The sequence below is a fragment of the Grampus griseus genome (genome assembly GCF_964374135.1).
Source record: "Grampus griseus genome assembly, chromosome: 8".
Classification (NCBI taxonomy): Eukaryota; Metazoa; Chordata; class Mammalia; order Artiodactyla; family Delphinidae; genus Grampus; species Grampus griseus.
The window spans coordinates 108641531-108663261 of record NC_139002.1 but is presented as its reverse complement, the minus strand read 5'-3'; the positions used below and the strand labels follow the sequence as shown (position 1 = coordinate 108663261).

Here is a 21731-nt window from a genome sequence, read left to right as displayed (position 1 = left end):
CCTCCCGGCCACACGCGCCCCCGGATCCGTGGGTATGGAGTGCACGGCCAGAGACAGCACGACACAGGTGGGCGGAGTTTGTGCCAACAAACTGCTTTCTTAAAATTAATTCTATGAAACTCATTAATTCTACGAAGCACTCTTAGGCTTATGGAAAAATGGAGCACAAAGCTTAGAAGGTTCCCACTTACCCCCACCCCCACCCCCCGACGTGGCCCCATCGTGAACACCGTGTGTTGCAGGCGTTTGTTACAGTCGATGAACTGACTTGATTGGCTACTATTAACTCAAGTCCACAGCTCACATTAGGGGTCCCGCCTGGGGTGTTCTCTCCGTGGGTTTTGACAGACGTGCGGTGACGTGTGTTTCGGGGTCGTACAGAGCGGGCTCGCTGCCCTGAAGCGCCCGTGCGCGCCCGCCTTTCTTCCTCCCTCCCCCAGAGCGCGGCCGCCACTGCTCTTTTTATGTCTCTAGCACCTACAAAAGCAGACAGCGCAGGCTTGGCCGCCGCGAAGTGTGAGGCCCTGGCTCAGGCCGTGTGTGAGCAGCCGGCCAGGGGCGCGTGCCCCTCCCTGGGGTCTCCGCGCACAGTTCGAGGGGTGCCCTGCCCCCCTACCCTGCGGGCTCTCGCCTGGCCTACGGGAGTGCCCATCTGACTCCCCCGAGAGCCTGCCTGTGGTTCTCTGGTCCTGGCTTCTCGTGATTTCTCCTTTTCCAGAAGCATCCACACTCCGTGGCCATGAACCGGGCCATGCTCTGAGCATCCCTGGAGTGAGGGCGCCCCGTGTCCTCCTGGGGACCGCCTGGGCTTGGCCGGTATGGGATAGAGGTCAGGCTCTCTGGCCTGGGGTTGCTGGGCCCCGGGCGGCTGAGTGTCCGTGAGGACCTGGGCCCGTTGCCATCTGGGCGTGACCTTTACTCCATCCCAGGTCTGAGCGCTGCTGTCCCCCGTCCCCTGTCCAGAGCCTGCCGGCCGCCCGCCCACCGCTCTCCCCCAGCCAGGCCTCCCCAGCACCCGCGACGTGGCAGCTGGGACAAACCTCTTTAAGGAGCAGTCAGATCCGGTGCTGCCTTGTTTATAACCTCCGGAAGCTTCCCACGCTGTGAAGGGACACCTCCTGCCCCCCGTGACCCACAGAGCCCCTTGAGGCGAGGTCACAGCCCCGCCAGCCCCACCTCCCGACGCGGACTCCCCAGGGTCCGGCCTTCGTGCGTGTCCTTCAGGCTGGAGCCCAGATGTCACTTCCTCAGGGAGGCCAGCCTCCACTCATCCCTTTTGCCCTCGTACGTCACGCGGGGGTCACGGTGCTGGGGGCTTCGCAGGGGCGGGAGGGCCTGAGATGCCGGGCTGGCCCTCTCTCGGGTGGGGCACCCTCGCTCTGGGGGCCGGGGGAGCTGTGTGGGTGCTCTGAGGTCTTGGGGGGCCCAGGACTGCAGAGCATCCCGGGGTGTGTGCGGGGCCGGGGACACGCTTCCCAGGGTCAGAGTGCCAGGTGGGCACCCAGCAGGGACCCAGCCAACACGTGAGCCCGGGTTCTCCAAGGGAGGATGGAGCGTGGCCGTGAGTCTAAGGGCTTCCTGGGGGAGGGGGAGGGGTCTGGAGCTTCCGGAAGGAGTCTTCCAGGGAGCCGTCAGCCTTGGGGTGGGCGGCGGGGGACCCTGGGCTCAGTGCAGCTGGGTTGCGAATGGGGTTGGGGTCCCAGGGGTGAGGTTTGGATGTCCTCTGGGCTTCAGGCTTCGTGAGCACCTATTTCCTGAGGGTCTCCTGAGCCAGCCTGGGGCCTGATGTGAACCGCGAGTTCGGCGCAAGTGAGCCGCCCCTGGGGGCCCTCGACGTGAGAGGGAGACGGACGCCAAGGGGGTCAGCAGGATGTGGGGGCCGGCACACCACCCGTCCCCTGGGAGGACAGCGAGGAGGGGGAGACCACCGGGGCAGGGGTCGAGCAGGGGGACAGCAGTGTGGGTCCCGCTGGCGGGGAGTGTTTTACGCCCTGGAGGCTGGGGGCTGCAGTCAGCAGGGGTGGAGGAGGCCGGGCGAGCTCGGCGGGCCTGGGGAGGGTCAGGCGTCTACTCTGGGCAGGCGGGGGACCAATTTCTCACTCAGGGTGGTTTTAGAAAAGCCTCCCCGAAGCAGATCTTCGATTTAGTGCAGCTCTCCTTATACGTGAACTTGTCTTTTTAAAAACGATCTGCTGTTTTCGTCCGTCTCTTAGGTCGGTTTGGTGATCTTTCTCATTCCGTCTCATTTTCGTTCGCTGCAAGTTCTCCTCTTTAGGTGGACAGGTCAGCGCGTCCTGGCAAACCTTCACCGTCTTAGAGTCGCCACCGCAATCAAGACCTAGAACATTCCCACCCCCCCCCGAAGTCCCTCTGTGCCCTTGGCAGCCCTCCCCCCCGCCCCCGCGCCCCCAGCACCTGGTAATCACAGATCTTTCCTGTCCCCATGGTCCTGCCTTTTCCAGGACGTCATTTGAAAGGCATCCCGAGTTCTGTAGCCTTTGTGTCTGGCTTCTTTCACGGAGCAGAACACATTTGAGCTTCGTCCATGTTGTGGCCTGCGTTCAGTAATTTGTTTCCTTTTAATTGGAAAGGATAAAATGTACCCCAGTTTGTTTATCTGTTCGCGGGCTGATGGACATTTGAGCTGTTTCCAGTTTTCGGCTGTTATGATTAAAGCCACCCTGATTACTGCCGTCAGGTTTCTGAGTGGTCATATGTCTTCATTTCTCTGGGGTAAATCCCTGGGATGCTGGACCACGGGCTAGATGCACGTTGACCTTTCTAAGAAACTGCAAACTGTTTTCCACGCTTTGCTCTGTTTTTTTCCTTCCTTCCATCTAAGTCTGTTGCCATCATCCGTGTTCCCATCAGCACTTAATACTGCCCGAATCGTATGCCTTAGCCGTTCTAACAGGTGTGTGGCCCCTTCCGTGGCTTTAAGCTCATTTCCCTGGTGACCGATGACGTGGGGCATCTCCCTGTGTGCCCACTTGCTGTCTTTTTGGACCCAGCGTCTGTTCCGTTTTTGCCCATCCGAGTAACTGGGTCATTGGTCGTATTAGCGAGCTGTAAGCGTTGCTTGTGTATTTTACATATAAGTCTAGATATTACATTTCAGTGACGGGGTTGGTGTTTTGCAACTCTTTTCTCCCCATCGGTGGCTTCTCTTTGCTTTTCCTTAACAGCATCTCTCAAAAGAACAGAAGTTTTTAATTTTGATGAAGTCCAATTTTTCAGGGTTTTTTTTTCCCCCCTCTCCAAGGTTCATGCTTTTCGTGTTCTAAGAACGATTTGCTGATCCAAGGTTACCGAGAGTTTTCTCCTCTGTTTTCTGTGGCTATTTTATAGTTTTACGTTTTATATTTAGATCTGTGATCCATTTTGGGTTTAATTTTATATACAGTGACAGGTATGGACGGAGGTGAACTCTTTTGTGCACGTGGTTATTCAGTTCCTCCAGCTCCTTGTTTCCATCGAATTAGTTTGACACCTTTGATGAAAATCAGTCGACCATCTGCGTGGCTCTGTTTCTAGACTTTCTAATCTGTTCTGCCACCATCACCCTGCCTCGATTCATGTGGCTTTTATCGTAAGCCTTGAAATCAGGCTGTGTTAATCCCTCAATTTCGTTCATTTTCAAAAGTATGTTGGCAATTCTAGTCCTTTGCGTTTACATCTTAGAATCGGTTTGTTAATTTCTACCCCCAGAATCCTGCTGGAATTTTGATTAGCCCTGTGGTGAGTCGTTAGGTGAACTCAGGTATCAGACACGTCGTAATAAAGCGGAGTTTTCTGAACACGAGGGATCTCTGCGCCTCTTCAGATAGTTTGAAATATCGCTTATCTGTGTTTTCTAGTTGTCAGGGCACAGATCCCACATGTAATTTGTGAGACTTGGTACCGAGTTTTTCTTGGTTTTGAAGCTACTGAGATGGTATCGTTTTCTCAGTTTCACTTTTGGATCGTTTGTTGCTAGGATGTCAACCTCGCATCCTGTGGCTCTGCTAACCTTATTAGTTCTGGAAGCTTTTTTTTGGGGGGGGGTATTCTTTAGGATTTTCTGTGGAGATGAGCCTGGTGTCCCAAATAAAGTCAGCTTTGTTTTTTCCTTTTCAATCTCTGTGCCTTTTATTTCTTGTTCTTGTCTGATGTGCTGCCTGGGACCCTTTTCAATCTCTCTTGTTTTTCTATTTCTCTTTCTTGCCTGATGGCCCAGCTGGGACCTCCACGACAAGATGTGGTCGTGAGGAGAGAGCAGTTGTCCTTGTCTGGTTCCTGATCTTGTGGGGAGACAAGTGGTCTCTCCCCCTTAAGCGTGATCGTAGTTTTGGGGTTTTATACGTGCCCTTTATCTGCCGAGGAAGTTCTTCTCTTCCTAGTTTGCTGGGAATAGAGCACGTGTCGAGCGTGGCTGTTGGATTTCGTCAGACGCTTTTCCTGTATCTATCGAGATGATTCTCTGTGTTTTCTGACTTTTAATATGGGGACCTATACTGACAGGTTTTCAAACGTAAGCCAACCCTGAATTCTTAACATAAAGCCCACCTGGTCACGATGCATTTTAAAAGAATACGTTGCTGGGTTTGATTTGCTAAAACTTAGCATAGAGTTTCTGCCTGTGTGTTCACGAGGGATGCGTCTGTGGTTTGCTTGTAACATCACTGCTCTCGGCGTTGGGTACCACTGGGCTTGTAGGATGCGTTGGGCAGTGTCCCTGCTTTTCGCTTTAGGCAGAGCTAGTGTAGAATTGCTGTGTTTCTCTGTGGGTGTTTGGGAGAGCATGGGAAGCCATCTGGACCCGGAGTTTTGTGAGTGGGAAAATTTTCTGTTAGGGATTCAACGTCGTTCCTAGATCGGGGCTATTCGGGTTCCCTTTTTCTTCTCAGGGAACTTTCAATAGTTTGTGTCCCCGAGGAGCCGGAGCCCCAGAGCCCAGACTGGGGACAAGACCGTCTTGTGATGGGTGTCACTCCCGGGCGGCCTAGGGACCGTGGGGTTTGTAGCATCCGCGCGCAGCTGTCCGAATGCAGGGGCCCTCCTGGGTGTCCCGAGGGGGGACACCAGAGGGCTGGTGGTCTTTGGCCCAGAGCTGCCCCAAGCCCCCTCCCCATCCCCTCGGCTGCGGGCTGCCCCAGCTCTCTGGGAACAGGTCACCGTCGGGGCGGGGGACGGGGACGGGGGGGTTGAAGATCAGACTTTCGCCGTTTCCTTCCAGTTCTGTTCCCGGGGAAGGCAGCCCCTTCTCTGAGGAGCGAAATCCAAGTAGCCAGCTCTCGAGTCCCCGGCGCGTCCGCCTTTGTGTCACACTCTTACTTTGTAAACTTCGGCCCTAAAACAACACACGTCGTCTGAAGCTGCTCACGTATCAGCTCTTGAAACAGCAAAATCCGTGCACAATTTCCTCTCAATCCCTTAAAACATTCCTGAAAGGAAAGAAAGAAAAAACAAAACCTGTTTAAATTCACGCCTGTCATTAAAATCTCTAGACGTGCAGCATCAGAGCAGGTCCCCAGCTGTCAGGACACAGAGGAACGGCCCGTGCGCAGCGCACACGCGGGCAGGCTCGGGCGCACGCACACCACGCACATGCACACGCGTGCACATGCACGTGCTCTCGCACACACACGGGGGGGCAGCCTCAGTGCACGCAGCGCAGCGCTTGGACCGGATCCCGAGGAAGGGTTTTCACCCCCAAGTCTCCGCTGTGGTCTGCTTCTAGTTCTGGGTCAGTTCTTCAGTAACACACTTTGAGAAGCTCGGCAGAGAAAATCCCACCCCCCCAGCCCCCCCGCCATGGTCCTCCTCCCCGAGCTGAGTGGCCAAGGCAGAGATCGGTGGGGCGGGGCTTCTTTGGGGTTCACAGCCCTCAGCAGTGGGGTTCCTGGGCTGAAAGTCAACCCCGTGTAGCTGCCCTGTGGACGGAAACAGCGCTCCCCGCCTGGGGAAGGTGGGGGATTTGCTTTAAATACGTGTAGAGCTGGCTGCCGGGCAGCTGACGGTGCTGCCATGGGCACGGCGGCCTCCCTCTCGCCCCCGCCAGCCACTCCTGTCTGGGGCTCAGGACCTGCCTCCCCGAAACCCCCGCCTGCCTTTCCTCTGCTCGGAGCCCCGGTGCCTCTCCCGCCACACCCCCTCTTCCCACCCAGGGGTCTTGGCTTCTCATCTGCTGTCCGCCAGCATCACGGGTTTTTCCACGGAGTGGGAGAGGGGCGGCCGATGTTCTGAGACCCCTTCCCAGGAGGACGAAGCTTCAGGGCCTACGGCCTGGACGTCCCCAGGGACCCTTGGCTCGGCCGTGGGGTCAAGCTGCAGCCCCCGGCACAGTGCCGCCCCCTCAGGCCAGGAGTTCGTGATCAGGGTGCGGGGGGTTGGTATCTGAGGTTGGGAGGGGGCCTCTCCCCCAGCTCTGGTGGTTCGGTGGTGACCACGGACATTCCTTGGCTTGTGGAAGCCTCACCCTGACCTCTGCTTCCCCATGTTCACATGGGGTTCTCCTGTGTGTGTCTGTGTCCTAACGTCCCCCGTTTATAAGGACAGCAGTCGGATTGGATTAGGGGCCCATCCTAGTAACCTCAACTTAATCACATCTGCAATGACCATGTTTCCACATAAGGTCACATTTTGAGGGGTCAGGACTTCAACTTACGAATTTGGGAGGGACACACGTCAACCCCGAATGGTGCCCGAGTGGGGCAGACTTGTTGAGCGAGGGAGGTTGGGGGTCATTCTGACCTGCCCCTGTTGGCGTGAGGGGCGAGTAGCCCTCAGGGACTGTTGTCGCCCGTGGTTCTAACGGCCCAGCCCGGGTCCTGGGTTTGGTGCTGTGCTCAGAGCCCGGGACTCAGCCAGAGTGAGATGGGAGAGGTTCCTGGGCTCCGGCCCTGCATCCCACTGTGACAACGGTGACCTCGTGAGGGGAAACCAGGGGGCTTCTAATGTGATGAGAGGACTGGGCGGTAGAGGAAGCTGGTGGTGGGGATGGGCCGGCAGACCCCTGTGAAGGTGGCACTGAGGGGAGAAGGGGGCTGAGGGGCAGGGGAGGAGTTGCAAAGGTGAAGGCCCAGGAAATAGGCGGCCGCTGAGGACACAGCTGCTGCCCCAGCCCTCTGTGCTCTTCCCTGAGCCCCCAGGAGGAGGGTGGCCTCGGGCATGGGCTGGGCATCCAGGTGCCCAGCAGGAGTGTACCGAGTGGCTCACAGAGATGTCAGATGCTCTCAGCGGCAGGCCCGTGGATGTGCATCAAGGACGTGGTCCACACAGAGCGCCTGGCACACAGTAGGTGCAGCTGGATGGACAAAGGATCGGGCTCTGGTGTTCCCAGCATTGGGAAGATGGCAAGCTGGCCCAGCAGTTCTGGGGGGTGGGGGGTCACTGTGCTGAGACCAGGATGAATAAATGAAGGAAGGAAGCAAAGGATGGGTTCTTTCCTTCTTTTTATCTGCTTGGGAGGAAGACGTTCCCGGATACCTAAGTGCAGGCACGTGGAGAGTTTCGCCTCTTGAAATGTGGAAGCAAAAACCAAATAACGAATTTATTTGGTTTCCAGAGTCGTTGAGATTCTGAAGCCTGGTGGGTCCTCCATCTCTCATCGTCACAGCAGGCAGTTGCCAGAGTGGCTGTAGGGAAGGAAAGCAGAATCCTCACAGCATGCAGATGTCCCATAATGAAGTCATTGCTTGTCCTCAGTCCTGTCCCAGAGACCCCGCCTGCCACGCCTGCTCCCTGCCATGTCCCCACCGTCTGTGTCCGACCACAGGATGCTAGTTGACTGCAAGGTGAAGTTAGCGTTCTTGCAAAAGCTGCAGCGTTTCGTGGGGTCTATAAAAGCAACATTGGAGTTGCTTTATTCTCCCACAGAGAATATTGACTGACAGGAACAAAGTCACGCCAATTCCTGCCTCACTGGGGAGACAGCCGTAGGGGAAACTCTACAGTGGAAACTGTTCCTAGGCCAGAGCAAGTTTGGTTACGAGTAAAGGAACCAAAGGATCACAGTGATGGGATGGAAGGGTTCAGTGAAACTCCCAAATCCTTGAATAAAAAGGAAATGGGTAATATACTGATCAACTTGACGACTATGAAGAGAACGAAAGAAACAAACCAAGTGAAATAGCAAATAGACAGTAAAGTGGAAAGAAGCCAGACGTATCCAGTTTTACACTAAATGTGAATGGCTTGAATGCCTCTGTTAAAAGGCAGAGACTGTCAGAAGGGTTTTTATTTTTAACAAATACATTGTTCAGAGGAATTCAGTCAAGCAAACCGGTGATGACAGTTGAAAAATGAAGGGGTGGCCAAAGTGATGCCCAGCAAGCGCACACAAAAGTAAAAAAACAAAAGCAGGGTGGAAGCATCAGGGTCCGTGCTGAGACCGGCCTGGACAAGGCACCATTTCTAGGGGAGAAAACTTTATGCATCAGAGAGCATAACAAAATACGTAAAGCAAGCGCTATTGGAAATGCAGGGGGTGACGGAGATACGGGAAATTTTAGTGCATTTCTCTCAGCACAGGCCGATTCTAGCAGACGAAAAACTCAGTAGAGACGCGGATGGCTACACGTTGCAATTGTGAGCAATTTCAGATTCCAACAGTAAGCCCAAATAAGTCCCTGTTACCTGTAGCCAGGCAGCAGGCATCCCCAAATGTGGCTCCTTCAAACAACCGTCACGAAGAGCTTAGGGTCCATGGGGACGGCTCCCCTCTGCCCCGCCTGGAGTCAGCTGGGGCTACAGGCCCTAATTCCGGGGTGGTGGGCCGCACGGTGGAAGGCCCTCTTCCCGCATTTCAAAACCAGCACTAGAGCTATGCATCCTAATCACGGAGGTGTTTGGTCACTTTATGTGGCCATAAAAACACCTAACACACTTGGAAAAATTGAGAATTAGCTGTTCACATTTTCTCATCAAAGCCCAATACAGTTAGAAATAAATGGTTACAAGGTCACCGCAAAGGCTTGACTATTTGGGGATTAAGCAGCGCTCTCCTCCGTGGCCATCGGGGAGAGGAGGCCAGTGGGGAGCACGCAGGCCGCGTTCAGTGATGAAAGCAGCCCCTCTGCGTGCAGGAGGGCGCTTCCCGGGCCCCCGTCCGGGCCCAACGCCAACAGGGGACATTTGTCATTTCCACGCTGTTGCCCACGTCCCTTGCCAGTGGCTTCATTGTCTTCACAAGTGCATCTCCCCAGGGGGTTGAAATTCACTCGTGGAAAGCAAATAATAATACAGTAAAATATGTAGGTTATATTTTGTGTAAACACACACACACGCATTTTTCTTTTTTTTTTTTTTACCAAATGCCTCCTGGGTGCCCACCGTCTGCCAGGCACCCTGGGGTTGGGGGACGAGCAGGCTTTGCTTTGTCAGAATCTGCCCAGACTACCGCCCGGGGGCCCTCTTCTCGGCCGCATCTGACTCTCCCGTGCCAGCCAGGTGTCGGGGCGCCGAACCTTGTCCGCCCGCTGACCTGGGGACGCCCAGGTGGGGAGGAAGCGGGTGGCGCTTGGGCACCCCCGTGTCGCTGGTCCCAGGGCTGGAGGCATCTCAGTAAACCACCTGCGGCTCGTGTGACTTTAGTTGGGTTGGCACCGTCAGTCCACGGGAAATTAAAATGACCTCGCGCCGCTCTCCTCCCCGCTGCAGGCGGGCGGCCTCTTTCCAGAGGCTGAGCCCGACAGCCTGCGATGCTGGGAAGGATCTGGCCCCCACGAGAACGGGCCCGAGAACGTGCCAGGGCACGGTGTGCCCCAAGGCCCCCGTCTTGCTGAAGCCCCCATCACATACCCACTCCCTCGGGGCTCGGACCCATTTGCTGTGCCTGGAGTGACAGGCGCTGGGGTTTGCAGTTACTTGCAGAACTTCGGACAGAGGACGAAGGGGGCAGTGGTGGTGCTGGAGGGGCCTGGACTGACCCCCACTGCACCCTGGCTCTCCACGGAGTGGGGTCCTGAGCGGCTGGCTGCAGGAAGGGGTTGCTCCAGGGGCGTCCTTGTGCTTTGCTTGCTCCCTGGAAGAGGGTTTCCCAGGGAGCTCGTGGTGGAGGAGGTGCCCTTGTGGGAGGTGGGCCCTGCCCAGTGGCCACTCAGCCTGTGGAGTCGTCGTGAAGTGTTCAGATGTGGCTCCCGTGAGGCTGGGGTTGACGGTACAAGGGGGAGCCCAGGGGACCCGACCCTCTGTGGGGAGGGGATGCAGGCCCATCAAGGAGGAAGGAAACCCCACGTGGAGTTGCCACCTGGCCCTTTGAGCAGCAGGTGGGCGCCTTGTGGGCTCGGGGCTGGGCTGGGCTTCTGGGGTAAAGATAGGCCCGGCCTTGGACAGACAGCTGACGAGGTGGCATGGGGAGGGGTCCCCCGGGCTGGGCTGAGCGCTGCTGCCTGGTCGGGGAGGGGGGACACAAGCTCAGGACAGGACAGGCAGCAAAAGGTTCAGCATCTGTCAGATGGGGTCTGGGCGCCAGTCAGGAGGGCCGTCGGTGCTGTGAGACCCGTCTGGGTTGGGCCCTCCCCTAGGCCTCCCCACCTGTGCTGGGGACCGCCTCCCCACTCAACACGACCCTGTCTTCTAGATCCTTCCTCCCCACAGCCCGAGGAGGTGGGTCCCGCCAGCACCCGCATTTCACAGACGGGGTCACTGAGGCACCGCGGGCTTGAGGGGCTGACCCGGGTCACCAGCCCTGGGCGTCTGGTGGCCCTGGATCTCACTGTCCTGCAGGAGGGTGGATGCTTTCGGGGGCCCGCCTGCCCTTCTGTCCTAGCGTGGATGCCCCTCGGGCCACAGGGCCACCCCCTCCCTCCTCCCAGCGCCTGACCCAGGGCCTGGCCCACCGACCCTGTCACGGCCACCTCGGGCCGCTGGGACCTCGGGCAGGGCGCAGAGGGGCCCAGGGGCAAGGTGGTGGCCGTGCATCCAGGGAGGCCGTGGGACCGGGGAACACGGCCGAGCACAGGGGCTCCCCACGGCTCAGGGGAGTTGGGTGGGGAGGGGTGTGGGGGTCAGCCCCGCAGCGGGTCCTGGGCGGGCAGAATCCCGGCCCCGTGCAGGGCCACAGCCTGCGCCTGCCCAGGCCGGGCAGCTCTGGCTGGGTGGAGGTGCTGGCGTTCCACGGTGGGGGCAGGGCAGCCAGCTGTGCCCAGCACATGTCACCAGGAGGCCCATGGCCCTCGCATGGGTGCGCGGCTGGGAGCAGCTGGCCTCAGGCAGGCCCCTGAACAAAGGGCCTTTGAGCAGCTCGCAGGCCGGCTCCGCGCCCTCCGGCCAGCGGACCTTCCCGGGAATGCCGAGGCCGGCCCCCTCTGGGGCTTATCGGTCCCCCGTGGAGGTGGAACAGCTGGCCCTGGAGCCCGCCGACCGGGCTCTGTGCTGGGGACACCAGCCCCCCCCCCCCCACTGGGGACACCTGGCCAGGGCCAGGCGGCCCGCACCTCTTCCAGAGACCTCACCCTGGTGGCCTGCGCCCCTGGCCTTGACGGGCGGCGTGGCCTGGCCCCCAAGTCCACCCCTCCTCCAGGCTCCCCCATCTGGTGAAATCCTGTTTACCCCAGAAAGCACAGGCGTGCTTCTCACCCGGAAGCCTTCGAGGGACCAGGAGCTCCCGCAGTGGGTCCCCCAGGCCCCATCTCCGAGTTGCCCACGTCTGGCATCCACACGGCCGCCTGGGAGGGTGCCGTGCCTTTTGTCCTCAACCCCAATTTCTGCTTTCCGTCGGCCCCCACCCCTCCACCCCACAAATCTCAGTGCTTAATTCCCGGCAGTTAACCTTCCAACTCTCTTTAAAATTGATTTTTCATCGTGAGGATAACAGAGCAGTATCATCTAAGCACCAGGGGGAGAGCGATGAGGATCCGTGAGGTTTCCTTTATTGTTCAGCAAGAACAACGAAACAGGCGCTTTCGTCCGAGAAGCTAGGCTCTGCGCGCAGGCAGCGCGCGGGGCTCAGCCTCCGGGCCGGCTCGCTTTCTGTCCCCCGGGGCCGTGCTCCGCGGGCTGTTCCCAGCGCTTCTGAGCCAGGCTGTGCGGGCAGGGCTGAGCCTCAACACATCGGGCGATGCATGAGGACTCACGAGCTGATAAAAACGAAGCAATAGATAAGACGGCCGCGTGGACCTTCACCCTTCTGGGGGGGTGGGAAGTGGTGCCACGGGGATTACGAAACGCCCAGGGGATCCGCACCCTTTCCCCTTTGCGTACCGGGGCTGGAAAACCCAGAGAAGCACCTGCTTTTCTGAACCTGTATCTTGACTCTCGGGATTTGCGGATCTGCTCTTGACTGCCGTTACCCCAAAACGCCGAAGGCGGGTGCGGACTGTTCCCCTTACTTGTAACTTGGTCGAGCTCGGGGGTCCCCGTGTCCATCTGCCCGATGGCGGGGCCTGCTCGTGCAGAGCGAGCCGGGCCCTGGGCGTCCTGTTGGTAGCCGGGACCCTCGGCCCAGCGCCGCACTGTCTCGGGGGTCCAGTGCCCGCCCGTGTCCAGTGCGGCCTGGCCTTTGCCCTTCGCTTCCTGCACTGTCCTCCACTGGGGACGCGGCTGCACCCGAGTGACCTTTGCAGGCAATCACCGTGCTCCGTTTGCTCATTTAACAGTGAACTAACAATGGACCACAAAATTAAGAGTCAGAGGCTCAAGGACGGCGGTTTCTGCCCCGCGGGGCCGGCCCCAAGGTCCAGGCAGAGGCCTGAGCGCAGAGCGCCCGGGGGCAGGGGACGTTTGTGTCATGGAAAAACACACTCGCCACACAGGTCACCGTTTTCAAGTGCATTTAACGCATTAACAACCTTGTGCCACCACCACCTCCGTCTAGTTTCAGAACTTTGTCGTCACCCCGAAAGGGAACCTTGCACCCGTCAGCAGTGACCCCCGTTCCTCACTCCCCCGGCCCCTGGCAGCCACCGAAAGGCTTTCTTTTTATTGACATTGTGGTAAAATACATAGAACATACAGGTTACCATCTTAACCACTTTTAAGCGCACAGTTTGGCGGCATTAAGTACATTCACGCTGTTGAGGGAACATCACACCATCTGCCTGCAGAAGTTTCTGTCTTTCCAAGCAGAGACTCTGTCCCCACTACACACCCACTCCCCTCTCCCAGCCCCGGGGCCCCACCGTCTACTTTCTGTCTCTATGGACGTGACTCCTCCAGGGACCTCATGTGGGTGGAATCAGACAGGATTTGTCCTTCTGTGTCTGAATTCTCTCACTGAGTGTAGTGTCCCCAAGGTTCGCCCACATCACAGCCTGTGTGAGAATTGCCTTCCCTGTAAGGCTGAGTAATATTCCGTAGTGTGGACGGACCTCAGTTTGTGTATCTGTTCATTCGACGGACACTTGGGTTGCTTCCACCTTTCGGCTGTTGTAAAGAGTGCTGCTGTGAACACGGGTGTGCAAATACCTTTGAGATCCTGCTTTCTTTTCTGTTTTTTTTTTTTTTGAGGCTATACCCAGAAGTGGAGTTGCTGGATCACATGTGATTCTATTTTTAAGTTTTCGAGGACCCTCCACACTGTTCCACAGCGGCCGCACCATTTTACATTCCCGCCCACCGTTCGCAAGGCTCCAGTTTCTCTGCATCCGCGCCAGCACTTATCTCGCTTCCCTGATAGTAGCCGTCCTGATGGGTGTGAGGCGGTGTCTCGCTGTGGTTTCGATTTGCGTTTCCCGACGGCCAGTGGTGTTGAGCAGCTTTTCATGTGCTTCTTGACCGTCTGTATGTCTTCTCTAGAGAAATGCCTATTCAAGTTTCATACCCATTTTTTAATTGAGTTGTTTCTTAGGAACTTTGTTTTTTAAAATAATTCTAAACATTATAAATAATACTGCCAAGAGCCACCCCAAACCCCGCTGCTTGTGAGACACATGGGGAGCCCAGGACCCGCTGCTCTGAAACTCACAGAAGGAGGGGCACGGCCGCCAGGTGCGGGGCTCGTGGCTGCCTGGAGCCCTGACGTCTGAGTGCCTGGTCTGCTTCCCACAGGCCGGGGATTCTCGGGCCTGTGCCCTGGTGTTGGCGCCCGGCCGGCTCACAGGTCCCTGGTCCATGAGGCCAAGTGCAGCTGGGAGGCGACCTTGCTTTGTCTGAGGGACAGTGGCCAGGTGGGAGGGGGCCCTTCGTCCCTCTGGTGACTGCGGTCTTAGCGGAGGTCCCTGACACGAGGACGGCCCCTTCTCCCCATATCTGTGGGGCAGAGCTCAGGGCCGTGCTCCGGCCAGTATCCTTGACCCCTGCTCACATGCGGGCATGCAGACACCACATGGGCTCGTGGACAGGGGCCTCTGGGCTGACTCTTATCAGTGGAGGGGTCAGGTGTGATGGGGGGGGCCTGAGCGGGACCGAGGGGGGTGTGGGGACCTGGGGGGCGGGGGGAGGAGGAGCTGGAAGGACAGGGCCCCAGGCCGAGCACTCGGGCCCAGGCGGGGAGGGGCGCGTGCCTTGGGCCGGCGGCAGGCTCTCGGGTGGGCCGGGGCAAGCCCTGACCCTTAGTGTGGGCCGTGGGGCCAGGGCGGTGGCTTGAGCTGGGGTGTGGAGGCAGGGGCTGAGGTGGGCAGGCTCTGGGGGGAGCTTGAGGCCTCTGTGTTCCCCTCCAGGGCTTGCTCAGGGCCTGGTCTGCAGAGACAGCCGAGCTGCAGGCCTGCCCCTGCCGGCTGGAGAAAACCCAGGGCAGGGAGGGTGGCCGGGGGTAGGGGTTCGGGGGGTCATCCTCTGGGTCTGGGTCACTGAGGCTGGAGGCTGGTCCCCCTTTCCCCGGAGCTAAGAGGAAGCAGCCCTGCCATTCCGTGAGCCTGCTTTGGACTGGGGGTGCTGTCCCCTGAGTCAGGGGCAGCCCCACAGGAAGACTTGGGGGGTCAGCCCTCCGGCAGGCCCTAGCCTACTGGCCTCCACAGATGGACAGTCCAGCCCAGTCAAAGCCCCCAGAGCAGCCCCCAGCCCAGGGTGGCCCAGGCCCCTCTGGTGAAAGAATTCCAGAGTCCCTGCAGGTCCAGAACTTCAGGCCAGCCTGTCCGCCCTCCCGGCACCCAGGTCAGTGGACAGGTGGCTCCAAAAGATGGTGATGGCTGGGCCACGGCGACGCCCTGGAGGTCCCGGCCTTGGCCCCAAGTGCCACCCTGCCCAGCGCTCGAGGCTGACGGTGTGGGGATCATTTGATCTTGGAGCAAACGTGTGCTCCCCCCGCCCCGGTCCGGGCTCTCTCCCGCCCAGCATGCCGGTGGTGGACTGGTGGCATGTCCATCCCGGCCTCGAGCTGCATTCCAGGCTCAAATGGGACTTGGGGCTTAGCGTTGTTTTAAGTTATTCCTACCTCTCACCCCTCCAGGGGGAGAGTCCCCCAAGCCCCAGCCCGCCAGCCCCAAGAGGGCAGGGGGAGCTCTGAGCTCGAGGCCAGGATAATCTGGGGGGAGGGGGAGACACGCAGCGTCAACAGCCAGCCCTGGGAGTTACTTATTTATCAGAAGGTCTGTTGCAAGACTGAAGTGCAGTAAGCTCTTACCTGATGTTTGTAAGATTTCTATCGCTTCGAATATGCTTAGGACGCGGCTGGAGAAGGTATTTAAGTAACAAAATAACGCATCGAAATAAGAACAAACCTGCTAAGTGACTCATCAGCCCGGCGGTGTCTGGATTTGCAGAGCTGGGATGGAGGCCCTGAGGACTGCTCTTTGGGGGACTCTGTCCGCCCCCTCAGGGCCATCAGCAGTCCGGTGACCCCTCCTCTCTGAAGATGCCAGCACTGGTGTCTCAGCTTTGGGGACCCAGAGGTGGTGGCTCTGCAGCCCTTGTCGAGATGGCCAAACACTGGAAGCCGGACCCTCCAGCCGCTCCCCCCCTACGCCGTCGTTCATTGCTAGGGCCTCCTGTCTGTCATCTCCTCCTTACACCCACTTAGGACCGGCTGGGCCAGAATCTCGGGAAACACACGCCCGAGACGAAGCCCTGGTACCAGGGAGCCCTCGGTCGCTCGTTGGTCTGATCGGTCGTTCGTTCGTTCATTCATTCATTCACTCCCTCAGATCCGTGTCCAGGGCCAACCAAGGCGGGCATGCTCCAGGGCCGGGGAGAGGGTGGTGGGCAGGTAAACACGGCCCCTTCCCCGGTGGGCTCAGCCACCCTCCAGCTGAGGACAGAGGTGGCGCCAGCACGACCCTCTGAGGCCACAGAGCCTGCGAGCGTCTCCCCTCCCTCACTCTCCACCATCCCCCACGTGCCCCCGACCGTACATACCCCGACCCTGAAGAACCTGACGTTGCAAACCAAGAACTTTCTTGCAAAAGGAAAGCGGGAAATGTCCCACGTTTTCTCCCATCATCCCCCGAGCTTGCCCCACACACAAGCTGGATGGTATGAGGATTCCATCCTAGTTGTGGGCATTCGGGAGCCAGTGTCCGGTTACCCCCTCCCGGTGGGCCCCATGGTGGGGGAAGGCAAGGCCGGGCATGGGAGCAGGAGTCCCCAGACAGGGCTGGGTTCCCTGGGTTGGGACGGGGTGGGGACAGGGCAGGGCACCAGCTGGAAGTGAGCTGACAGCGTCCTCAGGTCCATCCACGCTGTAGCCTGTGCCAGCGCTTCCCTGCTTTCTAAGGCTGAGGAATATTCCGTCGTGTGGATGGACCGCATCTTGTTTTGGCTATCCAGGGGCCCTTGAGATTTCGTGTGAATCTGAGGGCTTTTTCTGTTTCTGCAAAAATTGTCATCAGGGTTTTGAGAGGGATTGCATTGAGTCTACAGATCCCTTTGAGTGGCATCGACGTCTTGACGGTATTAAGTCTTCCAATCCGTGAACGTGGGATGTGTTTCCATCTATTGGTCGTCTTTGATTTCTTTAAACAGTATTGTTTAGTTTTCATTGTACAAGTGTCCCACCTCCTTAGTTAATTCATAAGTACTTTATTCTTTTTGGTGCTAGTGTAAATGGAATTGTTTTATAATTTCCCTTCCAGATTGTTCATGGTTTGTGTATAGAAATGCAACTGATTTTTTTAAATTAATTAATTTATTTATTTATGGCTGCGTTGGGTCTTCGTTTCTGTGCGAGGGCTTTCTCTAGTTGTGGCGAGCGGGGGCCACTCTTCATCGCGGTGCGCGGGCCTCTCAGTATCGCGGCCTCTCTTGTTGCGGAGCAACAAGCTCCAGGCGCGCAGGCTCAGTAGTTGTGGCTCACGGGCCCAGTTGCTCCGCGGCATGTGGGATCCTCCCGGACCGGGGCACGAACCCGTGTCCCCTGCACCGGCAGGCGGACTCTCAACCACTGCGCCACCAGGGGAGCCCAATGCAACTGATTTTCGTGATCAACTTTGTATCCTACCTTGTTGAACTCATTTATTAGCTCTAACAGGGTTTTCGCATGGAATCTTTAGGGCTTTCTACACATAAGATCATATCGTCTGTGAACAGAGATAATTTTACTTCTTCCTTTCCAATTTGGAAGCCTTTTATTTCTCTTTCTTGCCTAATTGCTCTGGCTGGGACTTCAGTACTCTGTTGAATAGACGTGGTGAGAGTGGGCATCCTTGTCTCGGTCCTGATCCTAGAGGAAAAGCTTCCAGCCTTTCTCCGTTGATATGACGTTCGCTGCGGGGTTTTCATATATGGCTTTTATTACACGGAGATAGTTTCCCTCTATTCCTAGTTTGTTTACTGTTTTTATCATGAAAGGGTGCTGAATCTTGTCAAATGCTCTTTCTGCATCCGTTGCGATCAGGAGACCATGTGATTTTTTTCCCTCCGTTCTGTTAATGTCATGTATTACATTGGTTGATTTTTATGTGAACTGTCCTTGCATTCCGGGTATAAATCCCACTTGGTCATAGTGTCTAATCTTTTTTCTATGGTACTGAATGCGGTGGTGGACCTGGGCCTGTCCAGGTGGGCGATGCAGCAGACGGGGGCCCAGGCCGCCTGCTCAGTGGGCTCACGGGGGAGGGGGAGGGGTGCACGGGGGAGGGGCCCGAGGTGAGCTCACGTCCCTCTGTCCCCGCAGGAGATCGTCCTGGTCGTGTTCTTTGGGACGGAGTACGTGGTCCGCCTCTGGTCAGCCGGCTGCCGCAGCAAGTACGTGGGCATCTGGGGCCGGCTGCGCTTTGCCCGGAAGCCCATTTCCATCATCGGTGAGTCACGCCCGCCCCCCTGGAAGCTTCACCCCGAGGTTTTCTGGCAAGAGCTGAGCCCCCTCCCCCAGAATCTGGCAGGTGGACCCCCATCACAAACACCACCAGGCAGAGTCCCTCCTCCACCTGTGACAGGGCAGGATCCCAAGGCCAGTGGGGTGACCTCCCAGGTCCCCCACACAGGAGCCAGCCTCAGCGCCCAGGTCCTCTGTCCCAAGAGGCTGCTCACAGGGCAGGGGGTCTGGTCAAGCTCAACACAACCTGGGCTTCCGCTGCCCTCAGCGGCCCGCGAGACAGGGCTGGGGAGGTAGGCTCGGGGGGGCCTGTGCACGTGCCTGGGACGGAGGGCCTGGTCTCCCCATTGAGGTGTCCCCGTGTCCCCACTGTTGGGCCCTGTCCCGCCTGACTGCCAGGCTCCTTGCTGGTGTCCAGCTGCCAGGCTGGTGACGGTGGCGCTGTCCCCTCCAGACCTCATCGTGGTCGTGGCTTCCATGGTCGTCCTCTGCGTGGGCTCCAAAGGGCAGGTGTTTGCCACCTCGGCCATCAGGTAGGCGGGGCTGCGGGCTCCCCGGTGCGGGGGTGTGAGAGCGGCGGGGCCGCGTGCTGGGGGGGGCGGTTAGGCTCAGGGCCGGTGCTGAGTCGGACAGGAGCACTGACTCACTTCTGGGACTCAGGCTGGGACCTGACAGTCTGGGGCCCGCCGTTTGCTCGTCTGTAAACTGGGGTGATCCTGGGGCCGCCCCCAGAAGGTGGTCTGGGGGCCAAAGGAATTGAGAAATGTACAGGTCTGGCTCCGGGCCTGGGGTGCTGCCCCCACTTTGACCCTGGGCTTCGGGAGCGGGGAGGGGCGCACGGGGGAGGGGAGGGGCGCACGGGGGAGGGGCGCCCAGCGACCTGTCTTCCGCAGGGGCATCCGCTTCCTGCAGATCCTGCGGATGCTGCACGTCGACCGCCAGGGGGGCACGTGGAGGCTGCTGGGCTCCGTGGTCTTCATCCACCGCCAGGTGGGTGGTCCGGGGGGGGGAGGACAGGGTCTCGGCCCAGCCTCGGCCTGAGTCAGCTGGGCTGTCCTGCCCCCAACCTGAGGGGCCAGTGTCCCGAGCCTGCCAGGCAGGTGGTGCCCACGTCCCTGAAGCTGGGACAAGAGACTGTCGGGCAGATGGAAAGACAGAAATGCCACACGGAAAAGGGTCCGAGAGGCCCCGAAATCTAAAACGGGGGCAGATCATGATGAGCCCCGTGAAGGCGGAGGCGGCTGACCCGCACCCCTTCGTGAGGCCCCGCCCCGCATCTCACCAAGGCTCTGCAGGAAACAGAGCTGGGCTGGTGGCCCAGGGCACTGGTCTCGCTCCTGGAGGCTGAGACCCGACACTGCCACTGACGAGCTGGGAAAAATCAGTTATTTCTGAAGTCCGATGTCTGCATGTGAGACATGCTGGCATTTATGTCAACTCGGTGGGAAGTGTTGGGGCTTTGCCGCCGGCAGGCCCCGCCCCCTGTGATGTCTGGCCGGCGCGGGCGCGCAGGGCCCCGGCTGTCCGTGGGCGCCGGCTGGTCACACCTCCTCTGCCGTCCCCCAGGAGCTGATCACCACCCTGTACATCGGCTTCCTGGGCCTCATCTTCTCCTCCTACTTCGTGTACCTGGCCGAGAAGGACGCCGTGAACGAGTCGGGCCAGGTCGAGTTCGGCAGCTACGCGGACGCCCTCTGGTGGGGGGTGGTAAGTCGGGACCTCTGGGCCACGTGGCCACTGCCCACCCGGGGCCTGGGCGGGGCGGGGCCGGGATGTCACCCTGGGGCTCTGGTGTCTCAAGATCTTACGCCTCGAGACCACCCCACAAACGCCTGAAGCCCCGCCTGGGCACAGGTTGGACGGGCGGGCGGCACAGGGCTCCACGCACAGAAGGGCCCCACGCTGGATGCGTAAAGCCCGACAGTCACCGTTGTGGGGTCCGTAAGGTTTTTATCTTTGAACTTGCCGTTTGGGAGGCAAGTCTGGCGGGACGGAGAGCGACTGTGCAGTGGGCACGACGGCCGCACGAGGTCCCAGTTCCCGCCTTCCCTGGGGCCGGCTCCTCCGCCACCCTGTGCCCCGCGTCTGTGAGGTTCTGTGCTGGCCCCTCAAATATCCCTGCACCGAGGAGCGTGACTTTGTAGAGCAAACAAAAGCCACCACGACAGGGCGGGGGGTGCTGGGAAAAAGGAAAGGGCTCCCACGTTTTGACTGCGCACCCGGCCCGCAAATTCTGTAGCCGGCCCCAGGCAGCGGTGACACAGCAGTGCCCCGGCTTCTGTCCTGGGGGCCTGGAGGCTCCCCCGCCTGTGAAGTTGGGCTCCTTGGGTGTGCCGTGTCCCCCTCCTGCAAGCACCCAGCACCCTGGCCTCGGCCTGGACGTGTCCAGGAGCGTGGGCTGGCTCCTCCCAGGGGTCAGGCTTGTGGTGGGGAAGGGAGACGTGGGGCGCGGGGCGCGGCACATGGCCACGCTGTGGGTGGTTGCAGGGGTCTCCGCCAGCTGCAGGACGTCTGAGCTGTGTGGCCCCCGGGGCCTGCTTACCACGGAAGCCCAGCATCACTTGTGTGTGGGCCTCAGGGCGCAGAGGACACCCCTCAACAAACCCTCCGCTCGGGCCTTGTGGGGAGACAGGTCCTGGGCTCTCAGTGGCAGGGTGGCCAGCAGCTTACCGGCCTGGGAACAGCACATGCAGGGGGCCCTGAGGCAGCCCGGACAGACCCTGGCCGTGGGGGAAGGCAGGGGTGCAGCCCGAATGCCGGCTCCGTGGGCCAACTCTGGGCCGTGGGCCGGCCTTGGCTCTCCCCCTTCCCTGTGGGGTGCACTTGGGTGCCAGGGGCTAGTGCCTGGGGTCCGAATCAGCCTGAGCAGCAGAGCGGGTGACACCGGCCCGGCCGCGAGCTGCCCGAAGCTGAGGGTGGCCGGTGGGAGCCCCTTTGAGCTGGGGGCTGGGGGGCTGACGTCCAGGCTCGCTCAGCCAGGGAGAGGAGAGGGTCGCAGGCTGCACGAGGTCGGGCCGAGGCCTCGGGGCAGCACCAGGTCCAAGGGGTCCCGGGTCCGGGCAGTGGCTGTGCCGGGCCCTGGCCGTGTCTGTCCCTGACTTGCTTCCTTCCGGAAGCGGGGTAGGGGTTCACTCTCTCCCCGGCTTCCCCACCAGCCTCCACAGGGAGGCCCATCCCGGATGGTCCGGGTGGGGCGGGAAGCTGCCCTGTGTGCCTCCACCCACACCCCCAGGAGGCCCACACGTGTTGGGGGAGGGGCGCCTGATATCGGACGAGTCAGCGTTTTTTCTGGAAGCTTCCAGTGTGCCAGGCCGCCCAGGGAAGGCAAGCTCTGCTGGCCCCCCTGCAGGCCTGTGCCTCCACGGGCCCGGGCGTGGCAGCCCCCGGCCCATCCCCCCGGCAGGTTCGGTGGGACAGCCCAGCGCCGGGCAGGGAGGGGAGGCGTCCTGGTGACAGGCAGGTCCTGTGGAGGGACAGGATGCCCAGAGCCGGGAGGACCCCCGGGACTGGATGGCGCGGTGGGAAGCGCATGGGTGACGGCCGCGGCTCAGCTGATAAGCGGTGCTCGGCCTTGGCACCGGCCTCCACCTCCCTGGCCGCTCGGAGCTGCCCCCGGCCCGGC

At 59.5% G+C, this 21731-nt stretch overlaps 1 protein-coding gene across 3 annotated transcripts in view; it reads left to right on the top strand.

Annotated features, from left to right (window-relative positions):
* The window catches only part of KCNQ1 (potassium voltage-gated channel subfamily Q member 1), a gene marked incomplete at both ends in the record, with an annotated part of 346929 nt that overhangs the window by 73655 nt on the left and 251543 nt on the right, over nucleotides 1-21731 (top strand). For 2 of the 3 annotated variants that reach the window (XM_082660289.1, XM_082660288.1), the window contains 4 exons: nucleotides 17969-18095; nucleotides 18564-18642; nucleotides 19003-19099; nucleotides 19676-19816. The exons of the other annotated variant lie outside the window; for it this stretch is intronic. In XM_082660289.1, coding sequence (XP_082516415.1) covers nucleotides 17969-18095; nucleotides 18564-18642; nucleotides 19003-19099; nucleotides 19676-19816 — 444 coding nt within the window. The remainder of the gene's footprint in view (nucleotides 1-17968; nucleotides 18096-18563; nucleotides 18643-19002; nucleotides 19100-19675; nucleotides 19817-21731) is intronic. 3 annotated transcript variants of the gene reach the window in all.